The sequence below is a fragment of the Archocentrus centrarchus genome, chromosome 5, assembly GCF_007364275.1.
Source record: "Archocentrus centrarchus isolate MPI-CPG fArcCen1 chromosome 5, fArcCen1, whole genome shotgun sequence".
Classification (NCBI taxonomy): Eukaryota; Metazoa; Chordata; class Actinopteri; order Cichliformes; family Cichlidae; genus Archocentrus; species Archocentrus centrarchus.
The window spans coordinates 20,059,055-20,082,238 of NC_044350.1; the positions used below are offsets into that span (position 1 = coordinate 20,059,055).

Genomic DNA, 23,184 nt, shown 5'->3' on the forward strand with positions numbered 1-23,184 from the left:
TTGTCCCATTCATACTTATAAATTTACCTTTTTTGTCCTGTGTAATCCTTTAGAGAGATTTTGGTGACAAGCGTGTGTTTAGTGAAAGAAGAAGGAATGACTCTTATGCAGAGGAGGAGCCAGAGTGGTTCTCAGGGGGGCCCACCAGCCAGTCTGAGACAATTGAGCTTATTGGATTTGATGACAAAATCCTGGAAGATGATAAACGCAAAACCAAGCGGTCAAGGAAGCGGACAGAGTCTGTGAAAGAAGGCATGTCAACATTGTTAGAAATGGTCTTTAAGAATTTTTTTAGCAACATTGTATTTCTAGTATTTGGAAAGCCAGTTCAATAAGACTTCATATTAAAATCATGACTTGTATGTATTTTTGTCACATCTTGTATGCAGTAGTGGAATGTAATGGTGGACAGTCTGAGGAGCAAGATGTGGGTTTGCAGTCGTCAGCTGATCAGGAAGTTCCCCATACGGATGTTCTGCCGGAGTCTTCAACCGGTGACTTTGACTTCAACGAATTCTTCAATCTAGAGAAGACCATGCCGGGACTGGCCTCTGTAAGTACTGGGGTGCACTATGGTTTTGTTTGGGTTAGAGGAATGAAGCTCACAGATGGGATGTAAATTAGTAAATTTTAAAATTTTCTTTTGTGCAATATTGTAATCCAGTTCACTAACAGTAGAGGTTTTCATGTTTAGTCACCCCTAAACCATACATAACTGTCAGTTTAAAAACAAATGACAATTTAATCTTTTTACAAGGCCTGATGGTTGTGGTTTATCTGAATTACATGGTCTGCTCTATTAAAGTTATGACTAAACACACAATTTTAACTTCAAGTATTGAGTGTGCAGATACTTTCTATCAGCACAAGATTACCTCTGCTGCACTAGCTTGCTCTCACTGAATTTTCTTTGGTGGGTGAGTCATCTCACTACTGCACTCTGGGCTCTTGCATGGGGTTAATGAGATGTTTAAAGGCATCAGCAATCCAAATTTATGCCCATCATCATACCTATTAGATGCAGTTGGTAGTTTGAAGAACTAGAAGAGCCTGACTGCAACAGTCTTTAGTATTTTTAGATTGTGTACTGGCTCATAAATGAGAACAAGGTCAAACAGCAGTGCATTCAGTGACACTGCCCTCAGTCTTCTAGCACTTTTTTGTGCTAAATCGATGGGAAGCGCTGCAAACGTAAGTGCCACATTTGTTCTTGCTTCCTTCAGTATGCAGATTTTTGTTTCCCAGTCTGTCTCACAGGCCCCTGTTTCTGTCTTACAGATGATAGAGGATGTTTTGGGAGAGGGCCCTGTGTCAGCTAGTCGCTTCAGTCAGTGGTTCTCCAGTAACCAAAGTCCAGGCAGCCGGTGCAGCAGCTTGAGGTCCACTCCTCATGAAGAGCTGGAAAAACTAGCAGGTAAGTGATTTGATTCCAGTCATTTTCTGTAAAAGCAGCTGTGGGACTGTACCACATCACATAATCTGTGATACCAGTATGTCTTTATACAATAAGTTACCACAATATCAATGACATAGCAATGCATGCTTTTAAGTTCCTTGTGCACACATGGCAAGCTAAGGCATGTCTGACAGGGAGAGCCCTGTTGGCCTCAGATTACAATTTAGTAACGAGGGGGCTACTTCAACCACCCCCAACAAAGCACAAAGCTTTGCAAAATATGCAGAAAAATTGTTCCTGCTAAAGGTGGAAAAGAGAAATTTGTTCCACAGTTTGAGGTCAAACACAGACTACAACAAGGCTATGAAGGCATGCAAAGAGGAGATGCTAACAGATGGGGATGTGAAACCCCAAAGTAAACAAATGACTTGGAGTGCTCGTTATTTGCAGTCCATATGATGGCAAGTGCAAACAATGGATGGAAATTACTAATGTGGTTATATGGTGGAAATAGGAGGGCTTTAAACAGTTGGGTTTTAAAAGCCTGATCCAAGTGACAACACCCCAGGTAGAAAACATTTTTTCAATATTTTTTCAATAATAGATTCAGAGTGCAAATAGATTTGCACTCTGAATCTATAGGTAGTTTTTCTTCAAGAACAGCTCATTGGAAAAGGATAGAAAATGGTCTTTATTTTGTTTGCACAAATAAATGCTGCTGGCTACAAGCTTTGGTCATTGATAAAACATTGTTCAGTATTCTTCCCCCTTGACCACATCATCAGACATCAAATTTCCTTGTAATATTATATCATTTTGAGGCTGCATCGTCCACCCCAAAGCAGTAGCAGTATCACTAACTTCCCCAGTTTAAAGGACTCTTGGAAACGTAGCCCTGAAATTTTTGGTGAGCTTTCATATCATGTAGAACAGTGGTTCCCAAAGTGTGGACCTCGACCCCCCTGGTGGTCTGCAAAGGTACTGCAGGGAGCCGCACTAATAGAAATTCATTTTGAAATTACTCAAGTATTCAGTTATGTTTCTATAAATGTATTTATATAAAAAGTGAATTAAAAGTGGTAGTAGCTATGGTTGGTTTGTGATATTGCCCATTACTGACTGAAATTTACTGCTTTTGTATTGCAGTTTGTGGTAAGTGGGTCACACACTGGCATTAGCACTTTGTATATGGCTGGGTAGCAGTTAGCAATTTATAGCTAACAGCCTGTGTTGTGTTTTTTTTTTTTTTTTGTTTGGTTTTTTTTTGTTGTTTTTTTTTGGGGGGGGGGGGGGTAAATTTAATAAATCAAATTTTCAAGAAAATGCATTACTTTCTCATTTTGATGAGTGAAGACGGGCTTCGAGCCAGGAAAATTTCACAGGCTGGTGCTATCGGACGACGGGGGGAGGGGGCCCCATGGGATTTTCTGGTTTTCAAGTGGGCAGCAGCACTTATGACTTCTGGAACCACTGATGTAGAACTTTATCTAAAAGAAGCAAATCTCAACTGTGCCTCACTTTAGAATGTCTCATCAAAGTAGAAAGTGATTTAAATTTTGTTGCGCCCAGCCTGCTGCTATATTTCATGACCCATAATGCTACTATTTGAATACAAATCAAAATTGCATTGCTAAAACAACTTGGATTTCTGTTTTTAATATCCTAAATTTTGTTTCTGTTCTCTGAAGGTCTTGAACCACGCTGCACATCCCCCAGACAAGGAAGTACCTCATACTTCGCACCTATTCAATCATCTGAATCCAAGGAGAAGGTCGACATCCTGGAACTGCTGCATAAGGCCAAAATAGATCTGAAACCCCTTCTTTCCACCCTCTCTGCCAATAAGGCTCGGCTCCGGGACGGCAGTGAGTGCCTGTTTACTAAACCATGTCCACAGCTAAACTCGACTGCAAATGTCATGTGCATTTACAAGGTTTCCCCTTTTTCCTCTTCTTGCCCGCACATACCCCATTACAAACTGTGTCCATGGAGTGCCATAAACACATTTCATTATGTTCCTGCATTTGTCTTTGAGTAGATATGGTAAAGGGGATGCCAAAAAACAAGCAAACACTTTTATATGCATCTGTCGTGGTACATATGTTGATGATCCTTGAGAGTGGTGATAAACCTGTCCTGACCTGGTAATTTGCTGTAATACTGAGCTGTGACACAACAAAATTCAGGCTTTATAGATAAGTATTGTGTTCCCAGCTACTTCTGGAGTGGTGCTCTCACTGGAGGAGGTGGAGGGAGAAATGAAGGGAATGAGGCTTGACTCAGAACCACAGGTGCGGAAGGTGCCACCTGCTGAGAGAGGAAATGGCACACCCTTCATGGCTGAACATTTGGAAGAGGCTTTAACTGGTGGGTTGAGTGCCCATCCACGCTCACGTGACACTGACATGTCAGCCTTTAATAAACTGGTCAGCAGCATGAAGGCAAGTGGAACTCTGCCACCTCACCCCAAAACCAACACAAACACTGTAAGTATTTCTACATATTGATGTTGACACTGGATAAGTAATGTTGTGCATGTTGCAATGAAACAGGTGAAATCTACCCCTGTGCAATGCATCCTTCAAGATTAAAAAAAAAATAGAGGTAACAAGCTAAAAAAAATGATGGGCATAAATTTGCTTAACTGTTGAGGTTATACCTTGTGTTCGTTTTTCAATGCAATGATGTCTGTAAACTGTCCTTTGTGCAAGTCAGCAAAGAAATCTCATTTCTTTCATTGGACAAAACAATCTGAAGATTACACTGGTACAATCTAACATTACTCACTTGCAGAAAGGACACACTGACTTAGACTTGCATGCACATGCATCTGTATCATTCAGGTCTTTTTTTTTTTTTTTTTTCTCTCCTTTCTCCCCCTGGTAGTGACATGACTAAGGCCAGTTTTTACTTGATGCATTTGAAAATGTTGACATTTCAGAATGTCAAATAGCAGGCTTATTAGTTGCTTTGCATCACTCACATTTTTATTTTTATTTTTATTTTCTGCTGTACAAAGCAAACTCCAGACCAAGCTGTAGTGACACTGCCTGATGCCCAAGTACCTGGACAGCTGCAGAAAAATATATTCCAGGTGGGTCTGGTCACTATCATGAGGATAATGAGGTTTTCAGAGCAGTGTGAAGGCTAGAGATCCACTCTGTTCCTACTGCCAGGGTTGATGGCAGACTATCTTCACATTAATTGTAGGCAAAAAGCAAGAAAGGGTTTTGTGCAGCAGATCAGAGTTAAAAACCAAGTGATCAAGCAATTTAAATCTTACAAGTCATAATAAACAGGAACTTATTAGGAAATGTTTTTTTTTTTGTTTTGTTTTTTTTCCCCTTCCTCTCTAAAGGAGCTATTGGGAGTTCGTAGTGGCTCCCCAACACAGTTTCGTAATTTGGTGGGTAGCTCCGAGGCCTCAGTGACTTCTGCCCCTCTAGGTGGCCTACTACACAAAGGCCCTTCACCACCTCTTTTTCCACAGAGGGCACCCTCACCTGAATACTACAATAGTCAGTTGCAACCTTCTGCAGGTAAGTCTACTGAAGAGTGCCATGGAACTAGGAAGAATGCATATGGCACACATTTCTTTTTAAAATTGGATTAGCTCAAATTCATTAGTTCTCCCTCTCCTCCTACCTCAAGGATTTCCTGTTGGTCCTCAGCCCATGCTGCCGGAGCGGTTTGTTGATATACACAGGTCTATCAGCCCTGGATCTGCTGCACAGCAACAGGTTACTGAGATGAGATTTCAGTCTGTTTTATTCATTCACATATGAACCAATGTTTTAGCAGTAAACGATTTCTTGAAGTGTTACATAATGTACATCCTGTGATACAAGGTTGCTTCTAATAGTGATTACAACATCTTAACATCCTGGAATAGAAGTGTATTTATGCACATGCAGCCCTTTTAGCTTATATTTTTGAGGTTTGATCTACTTTGTCCAGATGAGGGCACTCCCTATTCCTGTTAACCAAGCAGACTTGGAAGCACTGGCATTCCAGCAGGATCTTGCTCTACATGCCCACCACCCATTCCAGTCTGGTTACAAGCAGCCTCAAGACAAATCTTTCCGAAATAGGTTTGTGTTTTTGTTTTAATTGTATAAATATCACCTGATATTGTTTGATACTTGAAATAATTACAATTACATTTTCAGCAACTGGAATGACATGTAGTTTAATGTTACTGAAGATGACAAGATTTGGTTGGAATTTGTGTGGCTGAGTCTGTCTGTTTTGCCCAGACTGCAGCGAGTTAATCGTTCCCCTGGACCAGGCACTCAGCCTGCTGGGAGAAACTCTCCAGGAAATGCTGTCACCAGTATGGTAAGTGCACTTTATACTCCACTGTTTTTGTTTGTTTGTTCTCACCCCCCCCCCAAGAGTTGTCTTATAGACTGAGTGGTATCTTTTTGTAACTTGATGCAGCTGGTGTTACCAGTATTCATTTCCTTTTTTTTCTTTTTTTTTTTTTTCTCCCCTGTCCCCTTCTCATGTCAGCTGTCTCCTTCATTTACACCCACATCTGTGATCCGCAAAATGTACGCAACTAAAGAGAAGAGCAAAGATGAACTTTCAAGTCGTTCAGAGACCAAGGAAGACTCATCAGCACATACTCATGATGGTAGAGTATTAATTCACCTACAACTAATTTAATTTTTTACTTTCAGTGAGATGATGTAGCACTGTAACACTGATACCTGGTTTGAATGATTACAGGCAGCAGCTCCCCAAATCTATACCTGGAAGCAGTGGATGGTAATGGAGCTCAGTCAGGGGGCATGAAGACCAGCTCACAGACTTTGCAAAGCAAAGAACAAGAGCGCCTCAGGCCTGGCTCCACTGGACACCATACACCCACCATGGTACCTCCAGGACCATCGTCTTTCCCTCGTCCTGTCTACCCAGTACCGCTGCTATCTCACGTGCCTATGGTGCGCCCTCCTCCCCAGCTCCACCCTGCAGTGCAACGTATGTTAGCACAGGGTATCCAGCCTCAGCAGCTAGGACCTGCAGGTTGGTTGTTGTTTTTTTAACTTTCTAATTTTCTATTTAAATGTAAAAAATCTTTCTTGAAAGTAACCTGACATTAAACCTTATTTCTGATCTTTAACTGTTCTCATAAGGTATATTTCCACCACATGACCTTGCACAACTTCAAGGCTTGCCTCCCGCTCTGCTTGGACAACCACTGTACCCTCTAAGTGCAACTGGGCATCCACTTCTACCTCCCAGAGCCAATGCTCAGATGCAGTTGGCAGCAATGCAACAGCAACTTCAACAGCAACGACCAAGTGAGTGTTCAGATTCAGTGGGACTAAGTGGCTGTGGCAGAATTATCCTCACAAGTGTTGCATGTTAAAATTTACCAATTTTGGTGTATTTAAGTGTCTTGTAATTTTGTTTTGAGAACTCTTGGACTGAAAACTTTTGTCTTGCAGTATATTCCAACATCCCTGGCGCTCAGTCACAGAGCCAAGGCCCCCACCGGACAAATGGCTCCCAGCGACATGGCAGCAGCCCACCTCTAAGCCTCACCAAGTGGTTTGGATCAGATGTGCTAGAGCAGCCACTCCCTTCTATGCCAGCCAAGGTCATAAGTGTAAACGAATTAGAGTTCCGGCCATAGGACAATAAACACTGCTGGATTTTTTTTTTTTTTTCTTCTCTCCCCTCTTTGCCCATGTCCACCACTTCTTTACTGTGAAAATGTGAACTTTAATTTGAAAGATGGTGCACACAACAGGACAATGTAACTAAGCCATGCTTTGTCATCAGTATGGAAGTCACTTTTTTTTTTTTTTTTTTTTTTTTTTTTTTTGGGAAGAGGCAAGTGACAGAGATCTGTTTTGCCAGCTGAGTGAAAATATATATATTTTTTTTGTATGAGACTGCACAGCAATGTATAGGCCCAATTGTACAGACCATGGGAAAGACTCTTCTCCGTGTATATAAGGTGTGGTGTGTTTATTTTATTTTTTTTTATTTTTTTTCTTCCTCTCTCTCCCATCTTGGTAAGGGGGAGCTATTTTGATTGTGCAGTTTGAATAACTGCGACAAAGTCAGCAAAAGCTGGTAGCATTCCTCTGTCGTGTCTACCTAATCTCTCACCTGAACTGCTCGGAGAGGGGGGGTCACATGGTGAGAGGTGTCGCGATGAGTAATTTTAGCGCATATACCCATCCCTTCATGGCATAGATAGTGGCCCTTTTCTGTAGAAGTGGAGCATTAAAGATGCCTCTGGGGGATGCAGCAAGCTGTTTGTGCCTTTTTGTGGGTTCCCCCCCCCCTAAACCGTATCCTACCATTCACTAAAGGGGGCAACACTGCTCAGTCATTTTTGAGGGTGGTTGGGATTCAGTTTGTGTGCTATTAAGTTATAAGAAGCACAAATAGAATTAATAAATAAAATCTTGAGTAAACTATTTTGTCTGCATTTCTCTTGAATGCTTGTTGAATCTTAACTTTGCTGGATACTTACCTGTCACTAAGAGTTCAATTGTAAGAGTTCCCACACTAACAAGGCTAATGGTGTGTGTGTGGTATGCTGTACATTTGTGAAGCTTAGGAAATGTTTTGACAGTCATTCAAAGACAATACTTCAGAAGCTGACTGAAATGTCTTTTGTCCACCTTAATTTACATTTAGGTGGACAATAGCAAACATATAGTGGGTATATACACTAATACATTTTGTTAGGTACACCTGTTCAACTGCTCTTTGAAACAACCTGATCAGCCAGTCACATGGCAACATCTCAGTGCACTTAGGGACCTGAAGTTGAGAGCGTCAGAATGGTGTGTGTGTGGGTTTTTTTTTTTTTTTTTTTTTTTTTTTTTTTTAAATATGAGATGGTGATTGGATTGCCAGATGTGCGTTTCAGAAACTGCTACTGGGATTTCCCTACACAAGTATTATTCCTGACCATGTCTATCCCTTTTGACTGTACGCACCTCCTGAGACACCATGTCACAAGGCTCAAATCATGTCACACTGGTTTCTTAAATGGTCTGGTCTTTAGCTTACAGTATAAAGCCCCTTGAGGTGACTTGTGATTTGGCATTATATAAATAAAATTGAATTAAACCTGACAGTTAAGTGTACTCAAATCGCTTCCATGGTTGCCAGATCTCAATCCAGGAAGGCATCTTTGGGATGTGGTGGGATGGGAGTTTTGCATCATGAATGTGCAGCTGACAAATCTGCAGTAACACTGATGCTATCATGCCAGTATAATAAACCAAAATCTCTAAGGAATGTTTCCTGCACCTGGGTGAATCTGTGCTGTGAAGAATTCAGGTAGTTAAGGGTAAAAGGGGTCCCAACCTGGTTCTAAGAAGATTAACTACTGAAGTGACCAGTGAATGCACGTGACAAAACATGGAATTATTAAATTGTGTACATTGTAATTTAAAAGAGAAATTACAGGAAATTGGTTCAGTAAAGGACAATCCTCCACAGTAGAGATGAGTTTAGAATTTTCCTCATTTCATTTGTTACCAGTCTTATCAGATCTTTGTCTACCTTCAAAGTCCAGTGTGGATCAGGTTCGGCTGCAATAAATCCTAAATATGTGAAGCTTGTAGTGCTCAATCAGCAAATACGAGGGCAAAAATGGTAATTCAGTCATTTTCCACTTTAGGAATATTGGATCAATAACTGAACAATAACTGAACATGTACCCCCCCCCCCCCCCCCCCCCACACACACACACACACACACACACACTCAGTTCTATGTACAACATCTAAACGTTCTCATTTTCTAAAACTGATAATAAACCGTTAAATGAGTGCAGCTGTATTGGCTTGTGCAGCTAGACCTGACATGACTGGCGTAGCATTGTGCTTTACATGTGTTTTGAATGGGCTCATAAAGAGGGGGTGGGGGTTGGCTGGTTGGGGGAGGGGTTTTTACAGACAGCAGGCAGGAAGAGACCTGCGTGCAAACATAAGGCATGAAGAAATGAAAGACCCCTGCAGTACAGGAGTACTGCTGCGCTACGAGAGCGCCGGCACCACTGAAGAAACATTAAAAAAAAAAAAAAAAAAAAAAAAACATATTCACTGTCAAAGCACTGATATATTTTTTATTTTTACAAAACGAGCGACCCCCACCCCTTAAGAAAGCAGGGTCAAAGTTCACAGGAAGCTGGGGGGCTGCCATTTTTCCCTGCTGCTGCTACTGCTAGCCTTTAACGTTAGATGCTAAAACGACGGGAGGGGCGGCTGGTTTTGGATTTTGTAGCTAGCTGCTTTCAGTTGATCGAAATCCCTACGCAGAATCTGCCATTTCTCCGACCTTTGTCGCCAACAACCATTGTTATTGGATGAATTCGGCATGGAGAAAGTAGCAGAGCCGTCTTGGACTTCTTCGTACACCTACCAGGTGAGCAAGCACAGTGCGGAGATGCTACACAACCTCAACGTTCAGAGGAAAGATGGAGGCAGGTTCTGCGATGTGATCCTGCGCGTCGGCGAGGAGAGCTTTCCTGCCCACAAAGCGGTGTTAGCCGCATGCAGCGAGTACTTCGAGTCGGTCTTCAGCCGTCAGACGGAGGGCGACGGCGACGCTAAGGAGCTGGAGATGCACACGATCAGCCCGAAAGTTTTTAAAGACATCCTGGACTTCGCGTACACGTCCAGGATCGTGGTCCGACTGGAGTGTTTCCCGGAGTTGATGACAGCTGCCAAGTTTCTTCTGATGCGCTCGGTAATTGAGATATGTCAAGAGGTTATCAAACAGTCCAACGTACAAATCCTCGTCCCGACTTCTCGGGGAGGAGATGCCAGCCTGTTCCAGGCCACGGGGACCACGGAATTGGGTTTCCCCGTGGCTCACCAGGGTCTGGTAAATGGGACCGGAATGCTGGTGAACGGTCAAAGCTTTGCTAACAGTATGCAGATGCATGTGGACGGGGGAGAAGACACCGCCGCCACGATTTTGGAGGACGGCGGCGAGTCGTCGGTGCCGATGTTGGAGCCTGTCGATGGACTGCCAGTCTCCCCATCTACGGAAATAACGGGGAACGCGTTTCCCCACGACGCTGGCTCCCCGGGGTCGAAACGGTTCAGGGGGAGACCAAAGAAAGCTGGCGGAGTGGTGGAGGCTGTTCACTTTAATAACAGCCCCCAGAAAGACAACGGACTGTTTCCTTGTGGGACCTGCGGCAAAGCTTTCACGGAGGCTTCCCGCTTGAAGAACCACGAAGCGCAGCATGGAGCCTCTAGCGGAGCTTTAAACAACCTCAGCGATAGCCTGTCGGCTCCGGCAGGGATTTCCTTACTATCTCAGCCCGGGTTGCTGGAAAACGGCGTGCAGTTACACGGAGGCCTCACCTTGGATAACGGCCGCAAGCGAGAGAGGACCAGGCGGCACGTCGGCTGTGACATTTGCGGGAAAGTTTTCCGCGACGTGTACCACCTGAACCGACACAAACTCTCCCATTCTGGGGAGAAGCCGTACGCCTGCCATGTGTGCGGGCTCCGGTTCAAACGCAAGGACAGGATGTCGTACCATGTGCGCTCCCACGACGGCTCAGTTGGCAAACCCTATGTGTGCCAAAGTTGTGGTAAAGGGTTTTCAAGGTGAGTTGAATGAGATACATCAAAAGAGAAGGATTTTTGGATGAACTTCAGAGTCTGCTTAGGACCTATACAAAAACAATACTGTGACTCGGTCTTAATGCTCTAAATTTTCAGATCATCCCAGACACACAGAAGTATTCCTTGTTGTTTACTTCGATTAAATGTACCACTATGTATTAGAATATGAAATAATAGTCCATGCAAGTATCTGCAGGTGAGTTCTTACATGTACAAAAATGTGATACCATAACAGTCAAAATCAAGTAAAGATTGATGAAAGCATGCTACACTAAAGCAGCTTTAAAGATGCACATACACCTCTACATACTGTTAGCAGAAACTACGACAGGATGCCGAACTATGGGCATGAAATTGTTGCTATAACAGACACCTGTGCTGTCTGTTACAACATTTTCACTGCTTTACTGTCTCCCATGAGTCCCTGCTATACAGCTCTGCCACATTCAGGATAACCAGCTGAAGTAATCATTATTTGCCACCCACCACACTGTTTTGTTTTCAGATAGACAAACCAACTGAACAGACTTAGTACTGGGTTTCTAACTCACTGCCTCCACCTACTGCTTTGGAGGTTTGTGAAATTAAAAATAAAAGCAGCAGTTTTTCACAAATCCATGAATATGGTAAGGGACAAGTTGAAGGCTCACAGTAGAAAATACACAGAATTCACAGAAGACGTGCTTTTATGTTTTCTCTTAAGCTGCTTTGGTTTCAGGATTCATATATTGAGCATGCAAGTTCATTGTTATGGCTTACTAGAGCGCTTCAGTAGAACACTGACAATGCTAATGTTATTAGTAAGCCCTCTACTGAGGAAAAGGCTACTTTACCTTCAGCTTTGATTTGATTATTGTGTTTTTAAAACAAAGGAACCTCTTAAGGGCTCCTTTATTGTATTAATGTCATACAGCTCACCTGTACTTGGTTGCCAGCTTGCAGTGTGGGAGGACATCTCCCTGAAACATAAATGCTTGAATCTATTTAACTTGAGTAGCTTATTTTTCATGATTAATTCTCATTCCAGTGCTAATATTACTCTAGGACTCTACCAAATGAATATTTTGATAATTAATTTGTTGACTGTTTCAATGATTAATTGTTAGTCAGCCATCTGTAATATGTCAGGAAATAGTGAAAAATGCCAGTCAGAATTTATTAAAAATCTAAGTTGTAATAAAATGGCTTTTATAGAAGCCCCTACCACCACCACCACCACACACACACACACACACACACAACCACTCATACAAAGAAAATAAGCCAATTTCCACAATTAAGAAGTTGCAGCTAGTGTTATTTGGCCTTAATCAATCTAATCAATGATAAAATGAGTAATTAACTCTTTATTTCATTCCGAAAGCCTTGTAGTGCAGCCCCAGAAAGTCTATATTAAAATGTTACTAATAGTGTCATATTACTTCTAGTGCTCAACTGTGTTTGCTAAGTCTGAAAGATGTTGATGGGTTCTTAAAGGAAAAGCACCATTCTTTAAAGGTATCACAGCACAAATGTAATTTAACAATTAATCATGAAATCTGTGTGGCCATTCAAAGAGTGACACACCAACAAAAAGGTGGATTGTCATAATAGCAGTAATTATTTACATGTAATTTTGCAAAGGACTGTATAACAGTCCTTGTTTAGTAAGTAACTAAGGAACATCAGTATTATTAAAGACCTGGGAAAGTATTTCAGTAGGAATATACATATGTCCAGACAGGTTAACAGGATGCTCTGATAGTCAGAAAAGGCATATCAGTACATGAGCTTACACGCACTTCAAGTTTGCCCTTTTTCCTTCCAGACCAGACCACCTGAATGGACATATCAAGCAAGTACATACAACAGAGAGACCCCACAAGTGCCAGGTAGGATCAATATATCAGTCTTACTTAATGAATAGCCACATCTAATGTGAGAGGTGTTAACTTGATTATGTTTTTCAGATTTGTAATGCCTCTTTTGCCACAAGAGATCGCCTCCGCTCCCACCTTGCATGCCATGAGGACAAAATCCCCTGCAAAGTTTGTGGCAAGTTCCTGCGAGCTGCCTACATGACAGACCACCTCAAGAAACACAGTGAAGGAACTCATAACTACTGTGGAATTTGCAACAAAGGTAATTCCTTAATAAAAACAAACAAAAACCAAACAGCATTTTACACAATTTCGAACTCTGAAACCTCTCTGCTCCCTGTCTTGACCAGTATTCAGAGGGCGCTGAGGTCATGGATATTCACAGTATAAAGGGTGACATGATCTGGTTTTGGTAATTCGATGGCTCTGCTCGGTCCCCTCTGAAAAAAATAAGGGCCTAGAGTTATGGTTGGCATACTGTCTTGTGATCTTGTGATATTTTAAAAATGTAAGATTTCAATTACTAGTTAATTGAATCCTGATTATATATGATAGATTTTGTTTGCATTGCATTGGATGGGTTGAAGTTGAATAACCTAAGCTGGCAGTGCATCGAATTGTGAAGATTAACTTCCCTACACGGATGTAAAATTACGTCTTAAAGCCCATTGCCTAATATTGTGTTGCAGCAACAGTTCAACTTTTTAGCCAAGTTGCATGTAGAAGCTGTACAGATATGGTCCTGTTCCTGGGATTGTTTGGTTAAAGGGTAATGCATATATTATATGCGACAAATACATTTATAAGAAAAGGCATATGAACTTTTTTTTTTGTTTTTTTTTTTTTGTGTTGATTACTCATAAAATGTGTTCTGATCTTCATCTAAGTCACAAATATAGATGGATACAATCTGATTTAACTAATGGCACAAACAGATGCCTTTTTCAACACTGTAATCACTCAATTCTGACTGATTTATTGGACAGATATTAGCTATTTGCTGCTCTTTTGGTATTATTTGTAACAGCTTATAAATGAAAATTTAAAAAGTCAAGAAGTGATGTGAGAAAAACCCTTCAACCATGTTATGAGTGGTGACATTGCATAGTTTGTCCTCTAGAGGACACTGCAATTTACCTGTTGGCAACACATGTTACCACAAAACAAACAGCTGATCCAAGCAGAGTCAGGTAGAGCATAAACAAGTACATTAAAAAAAACTATAAATGTTGGGGAAATCTGTTTGTTTTGTGTGTCTGAAAGAAAAAAATATATGTACCAATATATCGGAATATTGGATTTTTAAATCACCAAATATCGGTATCAGTCTCAAAAATCCTGTATCGGTTGGGCGTCAGTAATCACACACAGTCCAGGGTACTTTGATGCAGGTTTTCTTTGTATTAGATGGTTTGACATTTAACACAAAAAGCAGATCTCAGATTCAAGGGGTATGACAACAGTGGTTATCAACCTTTTATTAACCCAAGCTTTCTGCTTCAGTGTGCGTTCTCACATATAAGATGGTATTTGATGCGTCATTTCACTCTTCAACTCCACAAAGTTAAGTGCTGCCTACCTCAGTCTGAGACATCAGACAGAAAGGTGATAACGAATACAAAAAATACAAATGCAAATTCCAACACTGGTGCTGCAAATGTGGGAATTTGTCAGAAAATGTTTGATCTTGTGAAAACATGAGCTAGTAAATTTAAGTGGTCAGTGTGCTCTCAACGATGCAGTTTACTTCTAATGTGACAGCTGCACACAACTAGTGTGAAACTTTAAACTTGACACATTTAAACGTTAAAGGCTACTCCGTGTATTCACGCCTCACTCTTTACCACAGCCTGATGTGAGATGTGGCCGGATCAAAACAAAGTATTCTTGGTGATAAATAGCCTATGAATAAATTAGTGAGTTGGTCAATCTGTTTTATTTGCTGCAATTCCTGCATTGTAAAACTGACTTGGCAGCTATTTGTGACCAAGCATGAAAACATATTTATGCAATTTAACATTATCAACTGGATACATGCAAAGTCCTGTGACAGTGTGACACATAGTTTCTGTTGCTGTAACTTTGCAGCTTCCTTCAGTGGTATTAGCCAGGTGCAGCTCAACAAGTTTCACGTATAAAGCACATTTCTGTATGTTGCACTTGGAGCACACTGTCAATTAAAAATATAATAAAGAAGTGACTCTTAGAGCCATTTTTAAACTAAAACTCTGAACATAAACTACTCTGGATCTGGTTATACAGTGGGGGAAATAATTATTTGGTCCCCTGCTGATTTTATAAGTTTGCTCACTGGCATAGAAATAAACAATCTCAAATTTTTATGGTAGTTTTATTTCAGCGGGTCAAGACAGAATATCAACCAAAAATCCAGAAAAAACACATTACATTGAAGTTACAAATGGATTTGCATGTCATTGAGTGAAATAATTATTTGATCCCCAAGCAAAACATGACTTATTACTTGGTGGAGAAACCCTTGTTAGGAAGCACAGCGGTAAGATGTTTCTTGTAGTTGGTCACCAGGTTTGAAAACTTTTCAGGATGGATTTTGGTCCACTTCTCTTTACAAAAATACTCTAAATCCTTTAGGTTTCTTGGGTGCCACTTGACAACTCGAATCTTCAGCTCCCTTCACAGATTTCTGTAGAACTGAGGTCTGGAGACTGGCGAGGCCACTCCATGACCTTAATGTGCTTCTTCTTTGGCCACTTCTTTGTTGCCATGGCAGTATGTTGGGTCTGGAAGACCCATCCACAACCCATCTTCAGTGTTCTGGCTGACAGGAGGAGGTTCTTGTCCAAGATTTTTACGGTACATGGCCCCATCTATTTGCCCCTCAATGCGGTAAAGTTGTCCTGTACCCTTAGCAGAAGAACAGCTCCAATGTATTATGTTTCCATCTCCGCCCTCGTTCTTTGGGTCATACACATCATTTCTCTTCCTCTAAACACAGTGGGTCAAGTTGATACCAGAGAGCTTGATTTTGATTTCTTCTGACCACAGCACTTTCTCCCAAGCCTCGTCTGAATTATTTAGATGTTCACTGGCAAACTAAAGACGGGCCTGTACATGGGTGTGTTACCAATGGTGGTGTTGGTGACTGTGGTCCCAACTGCCTTCAGGTCATTAACAAGCTCCTCCAGTGTAGTTTTGGACCAATCCACCTTTCACATGATCATCCTCCAGACAGACGGTGATTGATGGTCATTTTTATATTTCTTCCATTTCTGAATAATCACACCAACAATTGTCACTTTCTCACCAAGCTTCTTGCTGATGGTCTTGTAGCCCATTCCATCTTTGTGCAGGTCTACACTCTTGTCCCTGACATTCACTGACAGCTCTTTGTTTTTGCCCATAGTGGTGGAGAGGTTGGAATGGAAGGAATTGATTCTGTAGACAGATGTGCTTTATACACATAACAAGTTGAGGTCAGGTGTATCTGTGATTGAATTTGTGCCATATGGACACACCACTGGCCTGTGGGAGCCAGGATTCTAGCTGGGATATCACTCAGTGTCATGCAAATCAGTTTATAACTTTTATGAAATGTATTTTTTTTCTGGATTTTTGGTAGTTATTCTGTCTCTCCATTAAAATGAAACTACCATAAAAATTAGAGACTGTTCTTTTTTCTTGTAAGTGAGCAAACTTACAAATTCAGCAGGGGATCAAATAATTATTTCCTCCACTGTATGTTCAGCACAAGTTGCTATGTTGATCTAGCCAGGTCATAAAAATGGAAAACTGAGTCCCACTTTGTAACCCTCAGGCTGGTAAAAGTAATTGAAGTCAGGCGTTCCAGTTATTGTGAACAAACTGATTAAATTCAGGACTATTACTGCTATTCATCCTGCAAAGATACTACCAGCAGCAAATAAAAGTCACGACTGTCTTTATAATCAACTCAGAAATCCTGGAAATTGCTCAGGGTTCAGATGCTTTTTTTTTTTTTTTTTTTTTTTTTTGGTAACAGTATGCCAGATAAACATTGGAGTTCACACGGTGCTTACAATCTCAGTCCTAAATACTGTAGAAGTTTTTTATGCTGAGACTGTTTTTTGCATCTTTTAGGCCAGTAGAGAAAAAGGGACTCTCTAGAGTCTGTCAGGCCTGTGGTGATCATGCTTCTGGCTGACCTGGTTAATTTCCTGTTTTTGTGAAGTAACTAATCTTCAAGACTTTTGAATATTTATTGGACATAACTGATGAAATTTAGAATGATTTCAGTGTATTTGTGCACTCATAAAAACCTTATTAAATAAAATCTGTGGTCTGTGAGGAAGGGTTTTTCTCCTCCTAAGGGCTTTGTTTTACTGTATGATTTTTATGTTGTCCTTGGTTTTACAAGTCCAAACAATACAGAAACATGTTTGAAGCTGTGTTCTGTTCATCACTGTTGAGAGCTACAGTTCTCAGTTCACCACACATCCAGAAATGAATCCTGGAGTGGGATCAACCTTGAACAGCGCACCTTTGTTTCAGGACACTTCTTTCACAGCTGAGGCTTTCAGTGTGTCAAGCAACTGCCTTCTTCTTTGTTCTTCTGGTCCCAGGTTTCTCCACTGCATCCTACCTTAAGGTGCATATAAAGACACACCATGGCTCTCCACTGCCCCCCTCTGCCACAATGCACACCTTCCCTGAGCCAAGGGGGGAACTGCAGATGCACAACGGCACCCCTTACCACATGGGACGCCAGTGCTCAGTGGAAGGCAAGCAGCCGCCCGCCCCATCCCAAACTTTCATGTTTCTGGCTTTCATTTGTTCTGCGGCCTTTTATTTGGAGAAACATGCTGCTGTATCTCTGTATATGTTAACACAAGCATACATCAGTTCCTGCTTCCAAGCTTTTCACTCAAACATTTACTATTGCGCCTTCATTTGTCAAGTATTGCACATCTCTGTGACGACATTTGCTGTAATTATTCTCTAACTGTGACACCAGATTAATTAGGCGTGTGGTCAGTTTCAGTGTTACGTAAAGAGCTGGGAATACCAGTGATTTTAGGCCAGCTTCATGACTCGTGCCAAAGGTCGGTGGTGGTGGAAATGACTGCAGGAAACTGTTGTTGCACCTCAGAGCGTTACATCTGTTCAGTTGTCTGACAGCTAATTTACTTATTAACATTCTAGACTCATCTAAAACTTAATACTTTATTTATAATATGACAAGTGTGTACACCAGTTATTTCAAACCCTGCCTGCATATTGCGGCCTAATTTTGAATTCCTGTTGGCACCTGCAGGAATTGAATACGTATATCTTTTTCTAGATTCTCTAGCTGACAATTTTTTACTCTCAGCCATGTTAGAAATTCACATACTGAGTCATATTTGCTTTTATTTGCACCCGTGTGTCTGTCCAGCATGGCCTTGGCCGTATGGTTAACAGTGTCTGTTTCTGCTTGGCTGGTTCATCAGCTGCTGTTGAGCTATGCACAGTGTTGCATGATCGTCCTAATGTGTGCTCCATTTGCCCTGGATTCATTGAAACTCTTGTAGTTGTGCCATTTCTGTGGGTGAAACAGTTGCATAGAGACAGTAAACTGAGCCAAACGGCGATTAATTGTAATATAAAAACAATGCTTTCACCTGTTGATTTGTATCTTAATAATTAAGTTAGGGTATTGATTACATTAATGAGTAATAAGTCAGGGGTCTGTTGATGGAAACATTAAGTTTGGCAAGATTCTAAAAGTCTTTCCCTAAACTTTTTCCTGTAATGATGCAAAGTAATCATGAAAAGTCCAGGAACCATTGCAGGTGCTATTAAACTGTATTTGGCATTTGCAAAATTAAATGCAGCATTTAAAATTATAGTGGGAACTTCAAACCAAGTTTTATTTTTGGAAAATGTGTACATATTACAGTCAAAGAGCAATTCAAAAGGTAATTTAAAAAAACAAAAACAAAGTGTCAGCTTGTAAATAGTGTTAAGTACTAATACTAAAAAGGGAAAATTGAGTTTTTATTAATTTTCGAGCAATATTCATTATAAACTCATGCCACCTTAACATCATTTTTTTAAAATAACCCAAACATCTTTTTCTGCGTCGTGTTCCATTAAAAAGGAAGGAATAAATGAATTAAAAGGTTTTCATATCAGCATATATCAGACAACATATTGATATATCTTTGATTGGCCAATATCAACTGATAACGGTCACAATCTACTTTTGAGGATAGCTGGTGTGTTTTTGTTTAAGTGGAAAGTTGACAGGACTAAAACCAGGACGATAACATTTTAGAGCACCTATTATGTTTTTTTTTTTTTTTGTTTGTTTTGGATTTTTAAACCCCCTTTTTTGTTGTTGTTGTATAGCTATACTGTTACAGTGGTGGATGTTCATACTAAACATGTTTCAAATAATGAGCTCAGCATGTGCAAGCAAACTATATGAGCTAGACTGTTAATGCCTAGTTTCAGACAGTTTGGACCCAGCACGATGTGAGAGTGGATAGCCCTTAAATGGGGAATATACTCTCTTGTGGACATGGACACAGATATTTGCCAGAACCACGGACAGGGAGACATTCTTGCTCTGGGTTTTTTTTTTTTTTTTTCGGGGGGGGGGGGGGGGGGGTTTGGGGTTGTTTGTTTTTGTTTTTTCTTCTTTTCTCTGTCTCACAAATGCTGTGACACTAAATGAAGGTAACAAACAGGATGTGTGTGAACATTACACTTCTCTCACAGGGGACGTTGTGATGTGGAACAACAGGATGCACAGGACTGTTTTTTTTTAATTGCACCTGTGTTTAATCAAGTTTGAGGAAGGACTAGAATGAAATGGCACACAGTCTGATTAAAGTAGCCAATGTTCAAGCAAGAAATTGGGTGGTTGTTGACTGGGAGCTGAGAGGAAAAATTAATTCTTTCAACACTGACTGCTTTAGTGAAGGGACTCACTCAGCATGGACTCATTTGCACTACTATACATGTGTAGTATACTGTGTACAAAAGGCATTAACTCTAGTGATGAAATAAAGGTATTTTTGTCCATATGGTTTCCACCGGCCTGTTATATCTGTCCCTCCCCCTTCCTTTCTCCCTGGCCGGGTGCTGTGTAGACCTGTGCGCCAGTCGCCAGCTGCTTCTCACCTCGTCTGAGGCAGAGGGGCGCTTTCATGGGCTCTCTGGACACCCAGTTCTTCCCCAGCCTGGCCATTCAACCCTCTGCTTGCAGCCTGAGCTGCTCATGGGGAAGCCAGGTGGGGCTCCATATTTCTGGGAGTGTCGCTCTGGCGGGGTGCCTGGCTTCCCCGTCCATGGGCCTGTCACAGGTCAGTACAGTCCAGCAGGAGGGTGGGTGGGGGCATGGTGCTAGCATGGCCTACTGGTTGGATGAGCACAGCTGAATTCTCAGTGGACACTGGGCAAATGGACTGAATTAGATGACTGTATGATTAAATGCTGTAGCCACATTTTGAAAAGAACTGTCTCTTATTATAACTCCACTTAAGTATGCGTTTCTTTCAGTCATCATAACTTGGTTCTGCTTGTTCTTGGTGCTTTCTCATGTGACCCCCCAAAGGTTAAATTTTATGTTTTTGCAGGTGCCAGCCAGCAAATGGATTAAACATGTATTTGAGAAAGCCTGCGTTATAATGCTTTTTTTTTTTTTTTTTTGCTAATTCATGCCACTCTTTTCTCCCATTTTTGCTTTTTTTCCCCTCTATGCCTCACCTCCCTCTTCCTATCCATGCTGTATCTACCTCAGACGGGCAGGAAAATGCTGGTAAATGCCCTCATCTGGAATCAGAGGAATCAGATCCTTCATTCGGGGAACTGTCCAACAGTGACGAGCTTAAATCTCCACACAAAACCGAAGGACCAGAACTCGAGATGCCCTCTTTGCCGTGCAATGGAGCCTCTGCGGGAGCTTTGGTGTCTCCAGAGGGATCTAAAGCCAAGACAGACCCCGAGAAGAAATTTATCTGCGGGATCTGTGGTCAGGCTTTCCGCACAAAGTCCTACCTCAACAAACACCAGCACAGAGTTCACAAAGCCCAGAAGGCCCAGGGGGTTTCAGGGCCCAGCTTGAGTGATATAGCCCCATCCCTGACCTCTCCCTTCTCCCCTCAACAAAACATGTCTCTGCTTGAGTCCTTTGGTTTTCAGATAGTCCAGTCAGCTTTTGCCTCTTCACTGGTGGACGCTGAGGTCGGTCAAAGTGGAATTGACTTTGGAGGGAAGTGACTTTTTTGCTAAAGGCTTTAGAAGATGCAGGAAAGCCACTCTTTCTTAGGACAAAGCCGGGTTGCCCACAGAAGATACTCTGTATTTGGGAATATCTTTGCCTCAAGACTACTTTTTTTGTTTGTCATGTTGCTCAATGTGTATCCGATATTTTTGTGAAAGACTGCCATATAATTCCTACCTTTTCTACTTTTTCAGATTATGAACAGTATGTGTCTGGTATTTGCATTTTGCTTTACAAAGAAATGACATGAAGGCTTTATTTCCTTTAACTGATGGGGATCTGTTGAAGTTGCTTTTTTTTGTTTTGTTTTTTAAAAGCCCTTTTCAGACACTGATTATATAAAATTGGTGGATTCATCAGTATGTTAAAGTGATGGCAATCAGTGTGTCATTCAGACATAGGTCACTTTAACATTAATGTTCCTCATGGTTTCATTCAGTTACAGAGAGCTACTTGGCACGTGCCCACTATTTCCCATGACTTAAGACTTTTTGCATTTATGATCTTAAGTATTGTTATTGACTAAAATGTAACCAATTTTAAATTGTTCCTAGGAGCAGGTTCTCTTCTCTGGATTATGAAGCATGGGATTTACAGAGGAAGGTTTTAATCTTAAAATCAGATTAGGAACAGAGTTGGTGAGATAAAATATCATTTTCTCCATGAAATTGTTTAGAGCTTTATCGAGTGAACTGCCCAACTTGCAAACATGCACGAGACACATAGCCATTCATCATCTTGCACAAGTCTGTCCATTAATCTGACTGCATGCATTCATGTTAGCGTGCTGAAAGTGATGCGTAAATGTTCTTGGGTCCTACCTAATGAGTTTGCTGTCACAAATGTTACAGAAAAGCAGCCAAGATGCTCAGTCAAAGGAGTGCACATCTGAAAGGGGCTTTCAACTTTTATGTTTGATAGACTATTCTCAGTTAAATCACCATTTCTAGATTATTTACTGCATTGTTAAAACAAGGACGTTTTGTCTTTTTGCTGACTTCACCTGCGTGCTTGGTAAATAGACCCTCAGCCATTGCAGTGACTTTTAATGCTTCATATCCTTTGCTCCTCTGAAGTCTATAAACAAATGTCTTTACCTCAGAGCAACAAGAGGGCTAAATTCTGTATTTATATTTTATTTACTACCTTTCAGAGAGATTTTTTTTTCTTAAATAAAGAGATCTAATTTGGCTGAAAGTTTGATAGCAGGGCTTTTTTAAAAATGAAAAATCTGTTAATTGTTAAAGAAGAAATATTATTGAGAGTCTTGGTGTGCATTTCATGAGAAGCAGGTTTTTTTGTTTTTTTATTTTTTTTTATTTATTTATTTTTTATTTCCTTTTTGGTTGGTTGTTTTTTTTCGGCTTCCAGAAAGTGTTTTTTTTTTTTTTTTTTTTTAAGCCAGTGAGTAGGACTGGTAGGTGTTAAGGACCTTACTGAATTACTGTGGGCCGAATTACAGTTGAGAAGCACTTAAAAAGCCCTTTGTTATGTTTTGGATTTGATTATTTGTGAAATAATTGTTCATTTATGGAGAGGGAAGCCATTTATAGTTGTGACCTTTACAGTGTACAGGAATACCCTTCCAATGAGACTTTTTTTTTTCTTTTCTTTTGATTTGGATGCAAAATCTGTCATGAGCTTGTTAGGATTGAGCCTTGTTTTCCTGCTATATGGACAGTGTTTCCCAGTCTTGTTTGTTGGTGTTAAATCAGTTGTGTAAATGAAACAGGGACCAAGGTCAGGTATATTTTCGGTATATATTTTGAGAAATGTAGATTATATTTTATTAACTTATTCATGCCCTTGATTTTTTTTTTTTTTTTTTTTAGTTTTTTTTTTTTTTTTTTTTTTTTTTTCATTGTCAAACAAAAATCTTGTGATTTGCCTCAGTTTGATTATTTTTCACTTTAAATTATATAAAATAGAGACGCGTGTTTGTGCTGTGCAACAGAACATCGAGAGGGTTAGAGGAAGGATTTGCAACGTGATCCACCAACCTGTGAGCCAACAGAACACATTTGGCTTACTTTAACAGAGTGCATTTTACTCGCTCCACCTTCATCACCTGAACTTATTCTGTTGCTC

At 40.8% G+C, this 23,184-nt stretch overlaps 2 protein-coding genes across 5 annotated transcripts in view; both read left to right on the forward strand.

The window, feature by feature from the left end:
• Positions 1–7,823, forward strand: part of eif4enif1 (eukaryotic translation initiation factor 4E nuclear import factor 1) — a 10,882-nt gene extending 3,059 nt beyond the window's left edge. For both annotated transcript variants that reach the window (XM_030728912.1, XM_030728911.1), the window contains exons 6-19: positions 54–252; positions 390–553; positions 1,279–1,414; positions 3,085–3,261; positions 3,611–3,882; positions 4,416–4,490; positions 4,755–4,935; positions 5,048–5,136; positions 5,354–5,487; positions 5,653–5,734; positions 5,909–6,032; positions 6,128–6,424; positions 6,535–6,702; positions 6,850–7,823. In XM_030728912.1, coding sequence (XP_030584772.1) covers positions 54–252; positions 390–553; positions 1,279–1,414; positions 3,085–3,261; positions 3,611–3,882; positions 4,416–4,490; positions 4,755–4,935; positions 5,048–5,136; positions 5,354–5,487; positions 5,653–5,734; positions 5,909–6,032; positions 6,128–6,424; positions 6,535–6,702; positions 6,850–7,037 — 2,286 coding nt within the window. In that variant the 3' untranslated portion in view covers positions 7,038–7,823. The remainder of the gene's footprint in view (positions 1–53; positions 253–389; positions 554–1,278; positions 1,415–3,084; positions 3,262–3,610; positions 3,883–4,415; positions 4,491–4,754; positions 4,936–5,047; positions 5,137–5,353; positions 5,488–5,652; positions 5,735–5,908; positions 6,033–6,127; positions 6,425–6,534; positions 6,703–6,849) is intronic.
• Positions 7,824–9,627: 1,804 nt separating this feature from the next.
• On the forward strand, positions 9,628–22,355 carry patz1 (POZ/BTB and AT hook containing zinc finger 1). 3 transcript variants are annotated; one of them, XM_030729979.1, is made up of 6 exons: positions 9,628–10,995; positions 12,821–12,884; positions 12,963–13,134; positions 17,450–17,608; positions 19,964–20,176; positions 20,614–22,355. In XM_030729979.1, exons 1-6 carry the CDS (start codon positions 9,749–9,751, stop codon positions 21,090–21,092), a joined length of 2,334 nt encoding a protein of 777 aa, XP_030585839.1. In that variant the 5' UTR covers positions 9,628–9,748; the 3' UTR covers positions 21,093–22,355. The 3 variants fall into 3 exon arrangements, with proteins under 3 accessions (XP_030585839.1, XP_030585840.1, XP_030585841.1); XM_030729980.1 differs by lacking the exon at positions 19,964–20,176; XM_030729981.1 differs by lacking the exons at positions 17,450–17,608; positions 19,964–20,176.
• The last annotated feature ends 829 nt before the right edge of the window (positions 22,356–23,184 follow it).